The sequence below is a fragment of the Eretmochelys imbricata genome, chromosome 2 (genome assembly GCF_965152235.1).
Source record: "Eretmochelys imbricata isolate rEreImb1 chromosome 2, rEreImb1.hap1, whole genome shotgun sequence".
In the NCBI taxonomy this organism is placed as follows: Eukaryota; Metazoa; Chordata; order Testudines; family Cheloniidae; genus Eretmochelys; species Eretmochelys imbricata.
This window is the reverse complement of record NC_135573.1, coordinates 32,112,811-32,132,353: the sequence shown is the minus strand read 5'-3', so window position 1 is coordinate 32,132,353 and position 19,543 is coordinate 32,112,811. Positions and strand designations below refer to the sequence as shown.

The window sequence follows — 19,543 nt, the reverse complement described above, 5'->3', positions numbered from 1 at the left end:
CACTGTAATTGTAGGCAGAGATGTCTCAAGTGGAAGAGATTGGCACGATAACATTTTAATATCAGTCTGACTTGCATACTTTTTTCATTTTAGAGTTGATCCTGCATGCTATTATGGGAGCACATTTATTTATGTAATGTCATTGGTAAAAAGCGTGATTGGTTCTTTAATGACCTTTCTGTATTGGTGAGCTGTTCAGACAATATATCTATATCTGGTTATTTATATGATCAATGGGCTATTAACCACGCTGTCCTAAGCAGATTCCAATTGTATTAAGTCTTCCTAAACATTCCCCCAATAAATCTGTTGGATGGGGGAAGTTTTCCCCTCCTGAAAACTTTAATTTTTGCAACCAAAATGGCTGCCGTCTTCCAGTCCAAAGGTGGCTACATTTCAGTGGTAGGTGGAGGTGAACGTTGCATACATTAAGAACAGGAGTACTTGTGGCACCTTGGAGACTAACAAATGTATTTGAGCATAAGCTTTTGTGGGCTACAGCCCAGTTCATCGGATGCATGCAGTGGAAAATACAGTAGGTTGATTTTATATACACGGAGAACATGAAACAATGGGTGTTACCACTACACTCTCATTATAGTGTGTATGGTAACACCCATTGTTTCATGTTCTCTGTGTATATAAAATCATCCTACTGTATTTTCCACTGCATGCATCTGATGAAGTGAGCTGTAGCCCACAAAAGCTTATGCTCAAATACATTTGTTAGTCTCTAAGGTGCCACAAGTACTCCTTTTCTTTTTGCAGATACAGACTAACACTGCTGCTATTCTGAAACGTTGCATACATTCTGTACTGTATACTAGGATTCTTCTGAAAAGGATTTGTATACAGGGCAAACATATTATAAAACAAAAAATGTGATATATACAGCCAAAGCTAAGGCCCAGTCCTATACAACCTACTGATGGTCCCCTGAGCCACAGAAAGCAGCGCATGGCTGGCTGCAACCCTTTCCTATATACACGAAAAGGCAAACCCCCACTGGACAACAGCAATTTTTGCTGATGGCAGGAGGAGGCTCTTAAAAATGATCAGCTTCCAAATGAACATCACTTCTAATTCTTGGACCCATTCTCTCTGCCACCTCTCATCTGAGGGTCAGATAACCCACTGGATTATCTTCCAGCCTGAAACTGGAGTAAACCTCCCCTCTCCCTGCGTGTGTACAATGGTTCTATTCTATATATAATGCCCAAAACTGATAGGTGTCTTGTAGACACAATAGGAAGACAAGTCTCAGATGCCAAGACAGGTTAAGAACGCCGCCACTGCAGGGAAGCTCTCAACTGATGTCAAATCCACATACTCTGTACCCATGACAATTGCCTTCTGACGATAAGGTTGGAGTGGCAGGAAGACGGTAGGACAGGAGTGTCACCGCATTGCCTCAACTTTATGGGGTCTTCAGTTTCATCAGGACTGTTGTCAACTAGCATAAGTTTAGAGCAATTTTAAAGGTGACTCTAACCCCCTCCTGGGACAGGGCAGGTGTGCCATGAGAATGGGGAAGTAGTAGCCATCTGGTGTAACTTTGTGCTGAACTGATTTTAGCTCAGGAGGGAATATCGGTCCTTATCATTGCTTCATCTTCCTTAGTAGCCCCAGTGATGGAAATACTAAGGAATGGCATAATAAGGCTGTGGCCTCATGAAAATTATTCCCAAGACAATTGTCTGGCTTTTGCACTCACTAACGCAGAGCATACATAGCTTTGGCTTGGACTCAATTTGACTGGTTCAAGCTGTAAATGCATTTTGACTTTCAAGATGAAAACAAATGTTTGGTATTTAGTGTCATTACAACTCTGTTGAACACTTGTCACTATTCATGCTTAACAAAAGGAAAACTTGTTAGAATCACTTGACATCTTTAAAAATTATTGAACTGTGTATGTAGCAGCGTGCCCTCCAAAAATGTCTGGTAGAAAGAATGGAGTATTTCCAGGCTCTGAACATGCCTTCTGGGAAACAAAAATGTTTACTATGAATTGATTTATGTGTTTGACAGAATAAGAGGGGATGATAGGAAGTCTTGCTTTGCGAATGAGATTATACAAAGAGAATAAATATTCTGTGTATTCTGAATCATGGTATCCCTTAAATTGCTGTAATTTCTAATTGACTAGTGTGAGGAAGTGTTGAAAATAGAGAGAAATTCATGCACATCCTATTTACAGTGAAGATTATGAAATATTAAATACCTCCTAATCCTTAAGGTATTGGCTTTTTATACAATAGTTAACTACTGTTTTTCTCATCATTCAAAGATCAGATATAACTGGCATCCACTTGAAATATCCACAATTTATAAAATATAAATAAAGGAACCAAGATGTGGGGTACATCTTAACAAAGGGTCATTTTGAGATGGGGACTTACAGTTCAATGGACCTAACAATGCATTTATTTATTTTTAAGTCTGGAGAGTCCTGTATAGTCCTTAACCAGCTGTGACCTTGTGCATTCTCCGTATCTTTACCAAGACTCCCCATGTCTGACTCTCTCTTCCTCCGGGTTGTGCGAGTATCTTTGAGCCAACCATCACCACTCATTTAGCTGAAGATGGCTAAGCCCTTAAATTACTTGGGGTTTTTTCTGTGTCCAAGGGCACAGAGTTATACTCAGACTGCACATGCTTTGTTAATAGTGCAGAAGATAAAACAAAGCTATGTGTGTTCTTACCTTGGAGATGGAATTGGTATTAGTATGCTGCTATAAAAGGGATAAGTCTGACAAGAGATGCTATCCCGTACTGTACACTGGTGTGAGCTTGCATGGTAAATTGGTGCACAACCCTCCTCTTCTAGTGGTTCATTTTTGCTTTTAATCCTAACCGATAGAGTCCCGTTCCCGCTACTGTGCAAAACCCTACAGCTGCATCTATCATATTCATGTCAGCTATGCAGCCAGCACTTGCTGGGGCTGGCTATGCTGAACGCAAGATAAATTCAGGTAACTGAAAATGGAAGGAATATTTGTGGGAATGTTTATGAATTCTAAAACACTAACTTACTGTAATTCTTCATTACTTCAGCTGGGCAGTCCCAGAACTGTTGGCATTCCTCAGGTTTCTGTAGTTCTCATCAGCTGACCCTTCCAAAGACCGTACCTACCTCTCTACCCCCAACCTTCATATCTCTGTCCAGCCACCCATTCCAATCCATCCTGTCTCCAAAACTGAACTTCTCATCTTGCTTCTCCACCTACCTTCTCTATCACCAGTGGGTATATCTACACTGCAAAGAAAATCATGTAGCAGTGAGCTTCAGAGCCCCCGTCACCTGACCAGAGCTAAAAATAGCCATGTAGATGTTCCTGCCTGAACACTGGGACCCAGTGAGGGTGGGGCTGAGGCTCCACCTGGAGCAGGGACGTCTGCACTGCTATATTTAGCCCTGTAGCACAAGCCTCATGAGCCCAAGTCAGTTGACCCAGGCTCTGAGATGCTCTGCTGTATTTTTTGCAGTGTAGGCATACCCAATGACAACTCTACTTTTTCTCATCTTCCACTGCATCCTTTCCTTATGTCCTGGCCTTTTTGCGCTCTCTTCTCTTTTAGTCTTGGCCAAGGCCTTCTCCATACATCAATCTTACTACAGGCTACAATGTGATTACTTTCTGTTCTACTTTTCTATATTGACTTCCCCACATGTTGCTGCTGCTCTCAACCAGTCTAGTCAAAATGCCTCTGCTAAAGCCACACTCCCCTACGGCCGAACCAACCACGCTCTTCCTCCTCTGAATCCCTCCCTGGGATTTCTGCACATGATGTTTGAGCTCCTTGATTTTACCTGGGAAGTCCTGACTTCACCGCAAACTCCTGTATCAGAACTGTTGCCCTGGGTCTGGTTTTCTTGCCTGTTATGCCACATTCTTTGGAACAGGAAGTTGGGCTTACAGTACCCTTACATCACCATGTGAACACAGCATGATTTTCATTTTAGTATATTCTTACAGCTAAAGATTAAGAAGTTATCGTTCTGCTTGTTTAGAATCTTAGGGTTAAGAAATCACTTTGTTTGCACACCTGTCTAGGAGTTTTGGCCTGCCTTTTAACTAATTGCCTGTGAAATTTCCCAGGCTGTTTCTCAGCCCTGAGGTGAAATTTTTGGGTTGATAAAATGCTGCTTTACCTCTCTGCCTGGCTGAGCACAAATCTTACTGTTTCGATTTCAGTAGGTATGCAGGAGTTGGCACAGGTGTAACTAAAACTGTGGGCTTTGTAGAGGTGTGTAAGTGACAAACATAAGGCAGTCCAGTTAGGTGGCTGCTGGGGGTGGAGAGGTGTCACAAGCTGGGAGTAGCACAGAAAGCATTTAAGAGGGGGTGTGAGTAGACAGGAAAAGCTTTAATGTCTGTCTTCTTACAGCCTCTTGATGCTTAAATTACACCAACTTGACTCCCTTGCATTCACTTACACCACCTATCCTGTAGTCCTTAGACCACACTGAGCACTAATGCATCAGGAATGATGGAGGAGGAGGGTTTGTTTAAGAATAAAGTATTACTAGGAAAACATAAGGTGCAGTCAGGGAATGTCTTATTAATGCAGGGAAGTGCTAGGGTCCAGGTAAACTCTCATCAGTATCTGTAAATGAGCTACCTGCCTGTGGACTGTTTCCTACACATTGGCCAGTTAGCCCACTGCCCATGGGTATTTAATATTTATCAAGTGATAGTCCCTTCCAGTCAAAGCACTTCATGAATATCAGTAGTCACACCTTACAATACCCCTCTGAAGTAGGTGGCATGGGAAAGTGCTGTTACACTTGCTTTACAAAAGGAAAAACTTGACAACAGTGAGGTTAAATGTCTTAAGGTCTCACTGCAAGAAGGTTCTGAGAGTCAGGCATAGACTGTATCTCATTCCGTTTGTTTTATCCACCAGACACTGCTACCTCTCTAGGATCTGCACATGCAATTCCAGTTGTGCACAGAGGGGGACACAGCATTTGCATTCGGATGTACACATATGGCAGCATGCAAATGTTAGAGCATGTGTTCAAAAGTCAACTAAACTCATTAGGACCCACTGGCTTTTGAAAAAAAGCTAGGGAAACAATGCAAAGACATACAGGAATCCAAAATTAAGGATGAGATTTTTACACTTCTCAGATTGCAGAAATTCAGAATATGGGTTCCCAGAGCAACTGGACGGGGCCAAATTCTAAATATGTTAAAGGATTAAAGTTAACCCAATCCACAATGATACAAAATAGGTGGAAGATTGGAACTGATGGCTTGGGGACTGGTGACTGAATACAGAACACTTCATTTCTAGATCACTAGCTGCTGTGGGAGCCATAACCAAGTTTTTCAGGCCAAATTCTCCTGTTGTAACAATGCCAATCTACAGTACCCTAGTGCAGTGGTTTTCAAACTTTTTTTCTGGCGACCCAGTTGAAGAAAACTGTTGATGCCCATGACCCAACTGAGCTGGGGATGAGGGGTTTGATGTGTGGGAGGGGCGCAGGGCTGGAGCAGAGGGTTGAGGTGAGGGCTGCAGGGTGGGGCTGGGAATGAGGGGTTCAGGATGTGGGAGGGGTCTCTGGGCTAGGGCAGAGGTGCAGGAGGGGGTCAGAACTCTGGGCTGGGGCCAGGGATGAGGGGTTTGGGGTGCAGGAAGGGGCTCTGGGTTTGGGGGGGCTCAGGGCTAGGGCAGGAGATTGGGGTGCAGGGTTGGGGTGCAGACTTACCTCGAGTGGCTCCCGGTCAGCAGCACAGTGGGGGTGCTAAGGCAGGCTTCCTGGCACCGTGGACCGCGCTGTGCCCCGAAAGCAACCAGCAGCAGGTCCGGCTCCTAGGCGGAGGTGCGCAAGCAGTTCCGCGCAGCTCTCACCCGCAGGCACTGCTCCCCCAGCTCCCATTGGCCATGAACTGGCCAATGAGAGTGCGGAGCGGGTGCTTGGGGTGGGGGCAGCACGTGGCACCCCATGCCCCTCCCCCCGCCTAGGAACTGGACCTGCTGCTGGCCACTTCTGGGGTGCAGCGCAGTGTCTGAACAGGTATGGACTAGCCTGCCTTAGCTGGGCAGCACCACTGATGGGACTTTTAATGGCCCAGGCAGCAGTGCTAACCAGAGCTGCTGCGACCCAGTGCTTTACATTCCGGGACCCAATACTGGGTCGCGACCCGCAGTTTGAAAACCACTGCCCTGGTGTATTCACTGGGCTCCTACCTCCTCTGTGTGTAAAATTTCAACCTTAAAGCTGCATTAATTTTTAATAGTTTATTGCAGGTGAGGGTTTTGCTAAAATAAAACACCAATTCATACTTTTAACATGCTTTACTGTAATTTGTGATTATAAATCTGTTGTTTCCAATAAAACACGATTAAATAAGCAAAAAAGTTAATTCACAATACACTTAAAGAGAATATTTCATGGTTTGAATGACTAGCAGGTTACAATAAGAGTTCATTTAAGACTTTAAAATAATATGCATAAAATATATTTACCCCCTATTTATCAAACATAGCAAGATTCAAGATGCCCAACAACCTACACAAATGCATTTTTGGTTACTGTCCCCTTGTACACAAAGACCAGTGGAATGCTAGGGCAATTATATATTTTACAAGAGCACTAAGCAAGACAGACATACAATACATGCCCGAAGCTGCCTTGGAAGTATGAGCTTTTAGTGTAAGAATCGATACATCAGACTACAAATGAAAAGCGACAGCATGCTTGCTAAAGTACACAGGTAGTACATTTAGTAGGACCAAGCCGCCACGTCACCGAGCCTTCCTTCAGTTTCAAACAACAAACATGTTTTCAACTAAATATAGTGCAAATCAAATATTCAGGAGCAAAAAGACAGACTCTGCCATTATACACACACACTTTTTATGGTCTATTGTAATTCTTCCCCCACCAACCAGCACTCACGACTGGGCAGCTGCACTTAGGTTTTGGTACTGAAAGGTGCACGGCGCAGCGAGTGCAGTGCCACCAGGCAACAGCCACGAAGCAGTGCACCGATGTTATAGACCGGATCCGTTCCACCTCGCTGAGTGCTGAACGCCCACATTACTGTTGGTACAATGGGGGCTGCTACAGCCAAAAGATCTACAAGGAAACTGCTGCTCCAGTACCTTTTCGTGATGCCTGCCTGAGAGAGAGTAATGACATTTCTGAATGTTTCATCATGGGAGGCTGTAAAGTCAAGTTCCTTCATAACACGGTTTTCACTAATGCTCCAATCCCCCTTGCTACCTGGAGACTCCATGGGAGACAAAAGGATGGCAGAGTTTGGATCACTGGGATTTAAGTCCAGTAGCAAAGCAGATTCACTGAAACATTGAGCAGGAAATCCATCCAATCCCTTTAAGGTAGCAAATGGGCTCATGGGACTGGTATGCTGTGATCTGAATATGTTCTGAACGAGCTGCTCCACATCTGGGCTGTATGGCACCACATCAGTCTGAATAGCCTGTTCCATCATCATGCTGTTGTCACTCTCCTCCTCTGCCTGTGAGGATGTTAGTTTTTCAGCACAGACCCTTTCAAGTGCATTTTGGTTTAGGGCAGCGGGCCCAGTAGTGGAAGTGAACAGGGCTGGATCACCAGATTCAGGTGTAGCAGCCAGAATAATTTCTTCAAAAAAGTCAGTCCCATTAGCCATATCATCATTGAGCAGCAGCCTGCTGTCCTCCATGGCTTGGTCCTCCATAACTAGGCTGTCCACCATTTTGGAATATATTGTACTTGGACCTAAAAACTTACCAGGTGACCCACATGTATATTCTATACACTGCTCATCCCTCAGAGAGCCGCTCTGAGCCATCTCCATGCTGTGAAGCAAGGACTCCAATTTCTTGTTTTGGATATTTATGTCTACGAAATACTTCTGAATCCCTTTGTCTTTCTCAGCCAAGCTGTTTTTCATGGTTTCAATAACCTGCTTGAGTTGTTTGATCTCCTTTCTTGCTTCTTTCAAGGCTAGCTGTGCTTCCACTCGATGACACTCCTCTTCAATCCAGTCTTCCCTCATGCGAGCCAGCTGCGACTTAAGCTCTTCTATTTCTGTTTCCCTGTCGCAAAAGCAAAATCACTATAAAACTTCTGTTCTTTGGTCAATTAAAGCATTCAGAGACATTCCATTACGTAGGGATGGTGAGGACGTAGAGATGCTGCAAAAAGTTGGACCAATACCCCTATGCACATAGTTCAGTTTCACAGTGGACTGGCAGAGGTATAACATGAGGACAGTGGATGGCAAGGTAAGTTGGTTGACTGCTAAGTGGATTCACTGACCTAACCACACATGTCAGGGCTACACAGGAAGTTCCGGAGGCAGCATGACAGCGGTTTTCTATGCCACGCCTTTGTTTGGGGGAAAGGGATATGTGTAAAATCCCACTTCATTCAAATCTCTCCCCACCCCCTGTACTGTCTCTCTGTGCAAAGGCACCACGATTCAGACCCAAACCATAAACTTGTCAATTAAAGAAATATCTCTTATTGTGTAATATAAGCGGTTGTTCTTCTGCAGAACATCACTACATAGTACTATTGTGAGTAAAACAAACAAAAACACAACCAGGCAGGATCTCCTGTCAAAGAGTTTTTGCTGTCAAGAGGGTGGGGGGGAGAGACTTTTTCTATTACGAAGAGGTTTAGAACAAGAGACGATATTGTGCAGTAACTTCTCATATTTGCAGAAATACACTCTTTGGGCATGACTGATGTTGACAACTGATTGAGCCACTTGCAAAGCCAGTCCTTGAAAACATAGTTACAAGTCTGAAGGCATCAACAGTTGCATGTGCAAAAGTTACTGGTGCAATATCAGATTGATTTTAAAAATATCCCTTCAAAATATTTATAATGCAGTCCAGGCTCAAAGGAGATCACTGGTTCCTTTCCAAAAGTTAACTATACTGTACGCATTCATGGAAAGGGTTATGAAACCTGCAATGGCTGTAAACAATTTAATTTAATCAGATACAGCCAAATTCTAAGCTCCTTAGTCAAAACTCACTGCAGTCAAGAAGGGAGTAGGAACTTCAAGATTTTCTCCCTAGTGGAAATTGCTGAATAAATCTCATCTCTTCCCAAATTATTTTTCTGGGAGAAAATGTACCTTTCTTGAAGTTTGCTCTCAGATTCCTTCAGTTTTGTTTTTAGATGTCTCACTGTAACTTCTTTCTGCTGCAGTGGGGTCAAATACTGCTCTGGATGTGGTGCTTTAATGCCATGATTCTCCCCACAAGAAGTATATCTCATCGACCGCCTGAAACAAAAAAAACAACAACAGTGTTATTCCTGTAACTCTTTACCTTTCTAAGAGAGGATGGATTCCACATCAGTCCTGACTGGCACAAAGTTGAGTTTACATTGGACTCAATTTGGGTATCTCACAGTAAACATTAGTGATTTAGTCTGGTAAATCATAGTGCTTGAGGCATTTGCCAGTGGCTTCAATAAGAATTTTGCTATTTACTGTACTTGGATTTAGTGCAATTATACCAGACTAGAGACTTGACTTTCAAATACCCAGATATTCTCTAACTTAAAATAGGGTAAAGGTTTCTACAAGTGTACAGTAAGGTCACTGGCAGAGATGTCTGACACTAATATAGACAAGGCAGCACACTGTGAGGTTGTTAGGAATTCAGCAGGAAGCAGATTGTTAATTGAGTAGATTGTATTAGTTGAAAGGATATTACAATAGCTAGAGCTTGTGGATGAGTTACAAGGAGGAAGCCAGTTCAGACTGTGTGTGTGGCTATTTGTACATGCGCGCACTGAAGGCTAGATCACACTGCCTAAGGTTTACATGCCCTGCAACCTTGTGGCATCCACAGTCCCAAGTTAGGCTCCTTATAACATGCCTGGGGAGAGTTAGATGCCTAAGATCCACAAAGGCCAGCAGGCTGAGCTGGGAGCCACTTCAGTTAGACAACAGGAAATGCAGAGGGAGAGGGATGGGGCCTAAAAAGGAGTTAGATGCCCAGGTCTTGGCCAAAGAGAGGCACTGGCCTTCCTCAGGTTTCACAGCTGCGAACCCTCTCCTTGAGTTAGGTGTCTAAATGCTTTTTTTTTTTTTTTTTTTTTTTTTTTTTTTACAAGAAAGGTGGTGACCTCACAACCTTTACCCCTGTGGTAAGAGCACTCAACCAGAATGAGAGACCCCTAGGTTCAAATCGCTGCCCCCTGCCTGATGAGGAATGGAGGCTTGAACTTGGGTCTCCCACCTCTCAGGGGAGTGCCCTAATCACTGGGTTATGGAGTCTCTCACTCTCTGGCCCAATGGATTTATTTAAATAACAAGACAGACTGAGAAACCCACCCACCCCAGAATATCCCATAACACAACATTAGGCGTTGTGACTCTAAGTCTATTTTGTGATCTAGCCTTCAGTGTGCACATGTACGCATAGCCACACACACAGTCTGAACTGGACTCATCCACAAGGATATTGTAATCCTTTCAACAAATGCCATTTACCAGAGTGGGCTTTGCAGGAGAGATAGGTGGGGGGACACTAAGTTTGAGGATCCCGCTGGGGCAAGGGTGATCTAGATATCCAGGCAGAACTTAGATGGCTGTGCACCTGCCCAGTGGCAGAAGTGAAGACTCCGAGAGGACTTTAATCAGCAGAAATGTAAGTGCTGGGGGAATGCAAGTGCCGACGGGGCTAGGCAGCAGCCGAGCAGGCATGTTTCAAGATCTAAATTTTGAATTTAGCCACCTAAAGTGTCAGTTAGGTACCTAAATCCCTTTGTGGATCTAGCCTTGAGTGGACACTAACTTCTGTATCCACTCCACACTCACCTTCCTCTTTAGTCAATGGGAGTTGTGTGTGTGAAGCAAGAGCAAGAGCACTAAACCACGTACTACTACATGAAAGCATCAGACTTGGATGTGAAATCTGGCTGATAGTGCCCTTAGGCTAGTGGAGACCATATATCTTGTGACACTGAGGTGATCAAGGTGGTAGGAAAGTAGGATGGAGTGTGTTCCTGACTGCCCCTTTACCAATACCACAGTCCCTGCCTGTAAATCTACAAAGTGGTACTGAGGTGAAAGCTGTTTTATTCTCCAGTCCAGAGGACTGATCCCACAGTACAGAATTCAGAGTAACAGCCGTGTTAGTCTGTATTCGCAAAAAGAAAAGGAGTACTTGTGGCACCTTAGAGACTAACCAATTTATTTGAGCATGAGCTTTCGTGAGCTATAGCTCACTTCATCCGATGAAGTGAGCTATAGCTCACGAAAGCTCATGCTCAAATAAATTGGTTAGTCTCTAAGGTGCCACAAGTACTCCTTTTCTTTTTACAGTACAGAATGGTGAGGATAAGATAACAGAATTAAAACTTTGAGAAAGGAACAAGCACTTGCCTCATAACTGGGCTGCTATCACTTCCCTTGTATGAACCTGAGTTACTGCTACTGGCTGAAGAAGCTCCATAATTCTGATTGAAGTTAACAGGACTCAACTGATTTCTGCACAGTACTGACAATAGGTCCTTGTCACGAGAAGTAGGTGGACTGGTTCCAGACTTGTTTGATGAAGATCCATTGTTCCGTCCATGAGGGCCACGACTAAAGGCAAACCAAAATGAGTAAGGTTTGTTGGGTTATACTGCATCATGCAACTGACAGCATGTCCTGCTATAAGGTCACCCCATGATGCTCTACAAAATAAATCAGAGCAGCTGGGGAGTAGGAAGTTCTTGGGGAAGCTCTACTCTGGAGCTGGAGGGGTAAATTCCAGCTCAAGGAGACATGCCCTCACTAGCATTGATCAAGCTAGCACACTAAAAATAGCAGCGTAGCCATGGGGATGGTTGGTGGTGAGTTGGACTAGCCTCCTAAGTACGTACCTAGGATCTCAGGTAAGATTGTACCTGGGGCAGCTGGCCCACTGTCACACCACAGCTACACTGCTGTTTTTAGCACGTGTACATGTACCTGAGCTGAAAATTACATCTCCACTTGCAGTTTAGACATGTCCTTAGCATCTCCAGGTACCATGTATCTTTCACTGACCATGAAGCAGTTAGTCAGAATCAGATGGTTTAGACAAAATTACAAGATCTATCTTTCTATACTTAGGTTTCTGTTTCCACTGATTTCAGAGTAACAGCCGTGTTAGTCTGTATTCGCAAAAAGAAAAGGAGTACTTGTGGCACCTTAGAGACTAACCAATTTATATGTATAAATAAATATAAATATAAATAAATTTATATGTATATATAAATATGCTCAAATAAATTGGTTAGTCTCTAAGGTGCCACAAGTACTCCTTTTCTTTTTGTTTCCACTGACTCCACCCTACTCTCCTCATTCCCACTACACCCATCTAAATCAGCAAGCTGCACATTTAAGTTTTCTGATCTACACTCAAGCAATTAGAAGACTGCAGTCTAATTTGGTATTTACCAGGAGACTTCCTCAGGCAGGCTTGTAGCGGGACCCCTGACCTTGGGGGCCAATTAAGGCTTGAGGCAAGACTTCTTGATCCTTAGCAGGTGGCCTGAGAAGTCACAGCGGCCAGTAAAAAGAAGTTTTGCTTGAAGCACTGTTCCTTTGCCCTTTCAGGATAGTGTACTTCAAACTGTCACTGCCAACTATTGATGTACTTAGGATATGGTCTGAACCTGACTGAGGGAATGCTGAAATAGCCCCAAAGGCTCAGTACCTGGAGAACTTTTAGACAACACAGCTGCTTCCTCCACTCTCATATCTGTCCCTCCCCAGTCTTAACTTTCTGAACTATTCACTATGTGCGCTTGAAAGCAACTCCGATCAGTGCTGGCCAATATCCAGGCATCTGGCAAGGACCTGTGGCATTCTGGAAACTGTTTATAAAGTTACATTTTCGTCTGTAAACACTTCTAGCTACTTTCATGAAATGTCACTACCACTCTCCCGCATGGAGAATGCTCCTCTAACCTGTAACAAAAAGTGAAAACATATTTCCAAAGAAATGGAAAAAAAGAAATCCAGCCAGACTATGAGAAGAATACAACATATCAATGAAAATACTGCAGAACTCATGAAGCAAAAATCCTTTCCTCTTAAAGCTGTCTGACCTGGTTTCCTCCCTCTCCTGAAAGTGAACACTTTATATGGAACAGATGGTTGCGCGGCGGTGCTGCAAGCCAGCCTGGCAGTGCTGTGGTTTGGGTGACTTCATAAGTAGCTTACAATAAAATGCAGGAGTGTGGTTATGACGTCACTGAAATGCTACAGAATTAAATGTGACACAATTAAGTCCAACTGCTTTTTTTTTAAATTCTTAAACAGAGCATAGGCAAATATTTTAAAACAATTAAAAGTGAAAGGAAAGAACTATTTAAATTTTCTTTGCTCAGGACTATTTCTAACGTATTGATTTTTTTATTTTTATTTCTTTTACAAGCCAGAATCTGCACAGTACCTGACTGTCCCAAGAGCTACATCTGAAGGAATGTTACGCATGACTTCAGGGCAAATTTGGTGTCTTGCGTGGAATATTTAAAGTTACAACAAAAGGTCATGCTGCTAGTAAGAAAGAAAGTAGGTTTAGGATTTAATCATTTAGTTATTACACTTGGAATTAAACACAAAACCCCACTGTTGCAGCAGCTACCTATTCTCCTTAAATACCGAGCGAAACTGCTGTTTATTTGCATACCGACACCAAGACAGAGATCAGATTCTCTTTCAGTGAGGCATTATGCTACCAATTCCTGCATACTGGATATATTATGATCATGGATGAGCGCAGGTGACTTGAAAATATGGGAATCATGCTGTCCCTCCACTCTCCCTGCCAGCTTCAGTCTTGTGATTCCACAAAGAGCAGGGATCTTGTCTTGTCAATTTTAACCATCCCTGACTGTTCAAAAAGACCGCAAGCAGCAGGGACTGTGTAGGCACAGCACAATGTGCATATATCTAGAGCCCTGCAAATCTGCAGATAACCACAGACCATGTTTGCAGACTGCGGATTGGATGCAGATACAAATTTTGTATCTGCACAGTGCTCTACATATGTCCATCCAAAACAACTCAGATCCCACCAGGTGTCTAGGTTTGTATCTGACGTGTGATGTGGAGGCAACTTACAGAAATATTTCATCAAAGGCATTTTTAATACATACCTTTCAAGAACCAGGTATTTTATACCTATTAATACAAAGGAGTGGAACTTGATATTTAGCAACCAGAATTAAAGACACAAGTATCAACATTTTTCCTCCAACAAATGATGTTATGATGATCCTGCAAGGCATGTGGTGAGCTGACAATTTGTCACAGCAGGAAAACAAAGTGATGTGACCAGAAGGTTACGGTCAGTTGGTTGGAATGGTTGCACTTAACTAAGCACACACCCAGCTGTTTCCCCTTCTTTCTATGCTAAACATTTTTTTTATGTAGCTGACAGGATCTCAAAGGTATGTCATGAAGGAACAGAACTGTTGTTGGTCACATGATCCTCCTGTATCACAGTTTATATTCTCCAAAAACATCACATTTGTTCTCTCCTAGATCACAGATTCGAATCAATGTCAGTACTATCAGAGAACCCACTGGAGTCCAAATTGTTTTAAAAGGTATAACAGTGGTGGATAAGCCCGGCCTTCCACTAAGCAACACACATAGTATAAGATAAATTGCTTTGCTTACTTTCGAGAAAAAGAGGCTCTTTTGCTCCCAGCAGCAGACATATGGACTTCAGGGGCTGAAATGCTACCTGTACTGCTTGAAGAGCTAAAATCAGCTTCACTCCCTGGAAAGGAAAAGGGAAGAGTAAAAACATGATGGAAATTCTCACTCCAGGACTGATGTACTGGTTTTAAAAGTGACGATGAATCATAACCATCCTTCCTTTGCCTGTCCCATGTGAACTTTAAAAGTCAGCCTGTGTTTTCAACCACACCCTCTAGGAGCAATTGTGGATATATTCCAGACTTTCAACAGCTCCCTCAAAACAGACACTTCAGCAACAATAGAACACAACAGGACATGGCAACTTCTATTCTGCCTAAGCCACTTTAAACATTTGTAAGGAAACACGGCTACCTGAGTGGGGCTGCTGACCATTCTTTCCAGTGCACAGTCATACTAAGCAAACAACTGCTGTTGGATTCGTCACACTTTAAACAGGACATTATTATTTATCTGGGGGGCAGGGGACCCACTTATCAGCTCATCTGTTTCTGATATCTACATACAGGCTTTAATCTGACACAGAGAAATAGTAAGGCACCTCTAAATAGTTTTACAGTAAACCAATAACAATGCCTGGCTCTAGGCTTTGGTATTAAGCCATACTATCTGATTACTAACTTTCTATGATTTACAGCTTTCATTTTCCAGACTCTGTTATTTAAAGGAACATGGCACCCATTTTGCTGAGCCCAGAAATATGACAGTTCATTGGGTAAGAAGCTCTTATCGCCTGAAAAATACTTGGCGATTTTTTCAGGTTTGTCATATCCAAACCCAGTGCTGCAAACCGCCATGAAAAAAAAATGCCAGTGGGGGAGCTCCATGGGAGAGGATGGAAATAAGCTTTCAACTTGCTTTAATAATAGCTTATCAGCCAGAAGAAAAATTACTATGTACATAATATCTTTCATCCCTGGATCCCAAAGCACTTTGCAACCATTAATTAATCCCTGCAAAAACTCATCAATTATATCCAAGTTACAAATGGATAAATGGAAGCAGGAAGAGTTGACTCATCCAAGGACATGTAGCAAGTCAGTGGAGGAACTGGAAGTTTGCATGTTGAACCTTCCCGTGCCAGCTTGGCAGCTACACCGGGGAGGGGAATTCAGCTCTTGAGGGGAGGAGAAAGGATGGATAAAGTAGTGGTGCACTGCCCTCCTCCACAGGAGTTCCTGTACAGGAAGACCGCTTTAAATTGTGGCTTAGGCTCAAAGGAAACCTGATGGTTGAGGCTTCTCTGGGGGATATGCTGAATCAATTATCTCCTCACCAAATGCCCTCTCCAGCCAGCACCATCCACTTCTCTAGCTGTGGTGGCTGGTTGAAAACCTCCCAGCAAGTGAGGGCTGGGGGCACAGCATGGCTAGGCCGTTTCCATTTCCAGAGCCCAGCACTGTAGGTAATGCTAGTGTTTCCTGAGGCTGAATCCTGCCCTTTATTTTTGAATCTTAGAATTCTCAGGCTCATTAAGTCTTTCATAAAGCAGGTGGGCAGCTCAGAACATCTTCTGACGCTCCCAAGTGCTCTACGCTGGAAAATTACATTCTGTCAGCACATGTGTTAGCTGACATGATATTAAACATGCCGCTGCACTAGACATGGACAAGGGCTGGTCTGTTTAACATCGTGGCAGCTGGTTGGGGCTGTAGCAGACTTAGGTCATGCACGATCTAACATGATGAAATTTTCTAGTTTACACAAGCCGCTAGTGTCACAAGTGACATCACTCCAGCTCTGTATATTCAGATTTAAATGCCAATGGCAAGTCAGAATACAGTCCAGGCTCAGTCAGGTAAGCACTTCCTACCCCATGACATTTAACACTGCTGGATTCTGCGCATCCCAGCAGCCTTCTTTTTTTTAAAGCTGCAGATCCACAGGAAATAGACTGCCCAGTTTGTTAGCCCATTACAAACACAAAAACAAGTCTGATACCACAGAAGCAAAACATTTTAAAAACAAAACCAAACTCAAGCCATGCGCAATATTAAATATCTCTTGTGAGGACGACAGTTCACAGTGGGACATGGTTTAGGGGAATTTGGGGAGGGATTGTTTTGGGGTTTTAACATTTTGAGACCCTTGACTATGTTTTTCCATCAGCTCTTTGCTAACCGGCAAAGAGCTATAATCTAGAAAAACATGGGTGTTCTTATAATTACCATTTATGTTGTTTTTTCAGTTATCTAGACTCCTAGAACATCCTGGGTGAAATCCTCACCTTTATATGGCTCCTTTATACCAGGTAAAAGGGCAAGAGTGGCATAAAAATTGGAAAGACCTGGTTCCAGCAAGTGGAGAATATCCCTGGCACTGGAATTGTGGATATAGCTCTAAGGCCACTTTCGGAGAACTCCTGGCAAGCCCTGGTGTAGAGGACATGGTGGGCCACGACGGGGACATAGCTGCAGCAGGCAGCAATATAGCAATAGGGCAGCCTGGGGAGACAGCTGTTGCTTGGACTTAGACAAGCCCACTGGGTGCCTCTCTAGCCTCTGGAGCAGCCCAGGAAAGGAAGGCACAATGGTGGCGTAAAGCTACCCTTACACTCCTAGGCTGCAAGTTCTGGGCTCTGCCTCGAATATGCACAGCACAGACCCTCACACCTCTGTCTGATAACTCAATGAACTCATTTGGTTGACCTCAAAACACAAATTTACAGCCCAATTCTTAAAAAGTGATTCTAGAAAAATGGCATGATGAGGCTCCAGTTCTATGCCACTAACTGGTTCCATATCAAATACACTCAGTTTACATGTAAAAAGATGTTTTTCTAACTGCCATCTCTGCAAACACAACCAGTAATTCAGATTCCACAAGCCAAATTAGAGCCTCAGCAACTTACTCAGAATCACACAGAAACAAAATGCAAAGGTGGGGGATTGTGGAGAGGGAAAACACTGCTTTCTTGTACTAAAATGTTTACAGAATATAACCACCTACATATGCCACTGAGTCCATCCTTGGGGATGCAAAGTAACTGAAAATGGGATATAATGCCTAAAGCAAGAATAGAGTTTTCCCTATAAACAAAACATTCCTATATTCCATTCCTATATAATATATAGAATTATTTTGTTTTAAATATTCAGGAGATAACATCTATGTATATAAATTACAAATCTAAGTTTAGAAACAAGACTAGAGCAGGTAAACACATACTGAATATTCAATACCTGTGCTATGCTCTGGCCCCAAACAGGAAGTCAGTGGCTTTCTAAAGCAAAGCAAAGTATTGGCTTTTATGCAGACAGGCACAGCCTAAAACAAGGGAAGTCTGTGATTAAGCAGACCACATCATAATCAGATCTTGTTATTGAGAGTATTCCAAGGAAGCAAAGCTTAATAATACCCTCCTTCTGAACCGATTCACTTGGAGTAAAGTACTGTGAAGGGCTGCCAAACTAGCCATTGTAGATAAGGCTAAGCAGATACTGAAAATGTAACCAATTCTGGGATCTCCAAAAGAGAATTGTACTAAACTTGGGGCTGGAGCTGTTTCCACTGATCAAGAATTCTATGGCCTCAATTCTGCAGACACTTATGTGCATGCTTAACTTTGAGCATGTGTATTTACAGGATCCTTCACAGCTTCTTTTATATTAAAGGTATCAAACTTGCTGGTGTTTCTACGCATGACAGACTCAACGTTCAGGCTAGAACTCTGTGTAACCCAAGCTCACCTGTACCACTGAGACTTTAAAAAAATATTTTCCCCACTTGTCATGCATCTTTGCCTAAAGCAATAAGGCCACTATGTGTTCAAGCACAGCCATTAACATGCACTTACCCCGGTGACCTAGGTAGGTAAGTATTCCAGCTGACAGACATGATAACAGAACAAAAGATGAAGTGACTTGCCAAAGGCCCAAAGCAACTCAATGGTAGAGCTAGGATTAGTACTCAGGCTCTCCTAAATCCCAAGCCTGTGCCCATTCGCCAGGCTACACTGCTTTGGGAGTGTTTATAAGAGTCTATGATACACTTTTGTTGTTGCAACAATTTTTGAGTCCTATGGCTCACAGATCTGAATAGCAAAATGGCCTCAAAAGCCACACTAAATGTGGAAGCAGTTTCAAGCTCTCAAGTATTATATGTTCTTCTGTCCTCAAGGTACCACAGCATCAGACTTACCCTGACGTTTCTTTGTTAGATGACAAGAGTCACCTTTTTTTTTACTGTAAAACAAGTCAAATGCTGCATACCTCATGCCTCACACGTTTCTCATTTGAAATTCATTCAAAAACATATTTTTCCCCATGCCCTAGCCACTAGTGAATCTGATCATCTGCTTACATACTGGCTGCCAATAGACAGCACAGCATCCTCTTATACAACACTTGTGCCACATATACCCCACAGGATGCTGGAAAGTCTATTGCTATGGTTTCCAGCTGTCTAGCAAAGGGCTCCCAAGTAGCAGCATGTGGAGCAGTGCACAGGGAATCACAGTGCTTTACAACAGACTGTGGCCTGCAATAGTACGGTATAATTATGGCCAACAAATTACTAAGAAGCTTTCCAAAATTTGTTTTTAATACACCATACAGTGATAGTTTTATGTCTTGACTGACTCTATGAGAAGTAACATCTAGAGGGCTGGAAGTCAAATTTGTGTTCTAATCTGGGCTCTACCACTGACTGGTTGGGTGGCTCTGGACAAGTTACTTAGGCCTGATTTTCTAAAATGCTGTGTCACAATTACAGCACAAATTGGGTCACCAGTTGTACCTCATGGTCAGTGTTGCCTCTAACTGGCAATTGTATGCGTTTACCCAACCTGTGCATCAAACTATGGTAATTACACATGCAGTTTTGTCCACAGGCAGTTTAGAAAAGTCACACCT

At 43.1% G+C, this 19,543-nt stretch overlaps 1 protein-coding gene across 1 annotated transcript in view; it reads right to left on the bottom strand.

Moving 5' to 3' along the window:
- Positions 1 to 6,929: 6,929 nt before the first annotated feature.
- SYBU (syntabulin) overlaps positions 6,930 to 19,543 on the bottom strand; it is a 54,464-nt gene continuing 41,850 nt past the window's right edge. Inside the window, exons 4-7 of the mRNA XM_077808855.1 lie at positions 14,649 to 14,751; positions 11,373 to 11,576; positions 9,111 to 9,260; positions 6,930 to 8,058 (exon numbers count right to left, since the gene is read on the bottom strand). Coding sequence (XP_077664981.1) covers positions 6,930 to 8,058; positions 9,111 to 9,260; positions 11,373 to 11,576; positions 14,649 to 14,751 — 1,586 coding nt within the window. The remainder of the gene's footprint in view (positions 8,059 to 9,110; positions 9,261 to 11,372; positions 11,577 to 14,648; positions 14,752 to 19,543) is intronic.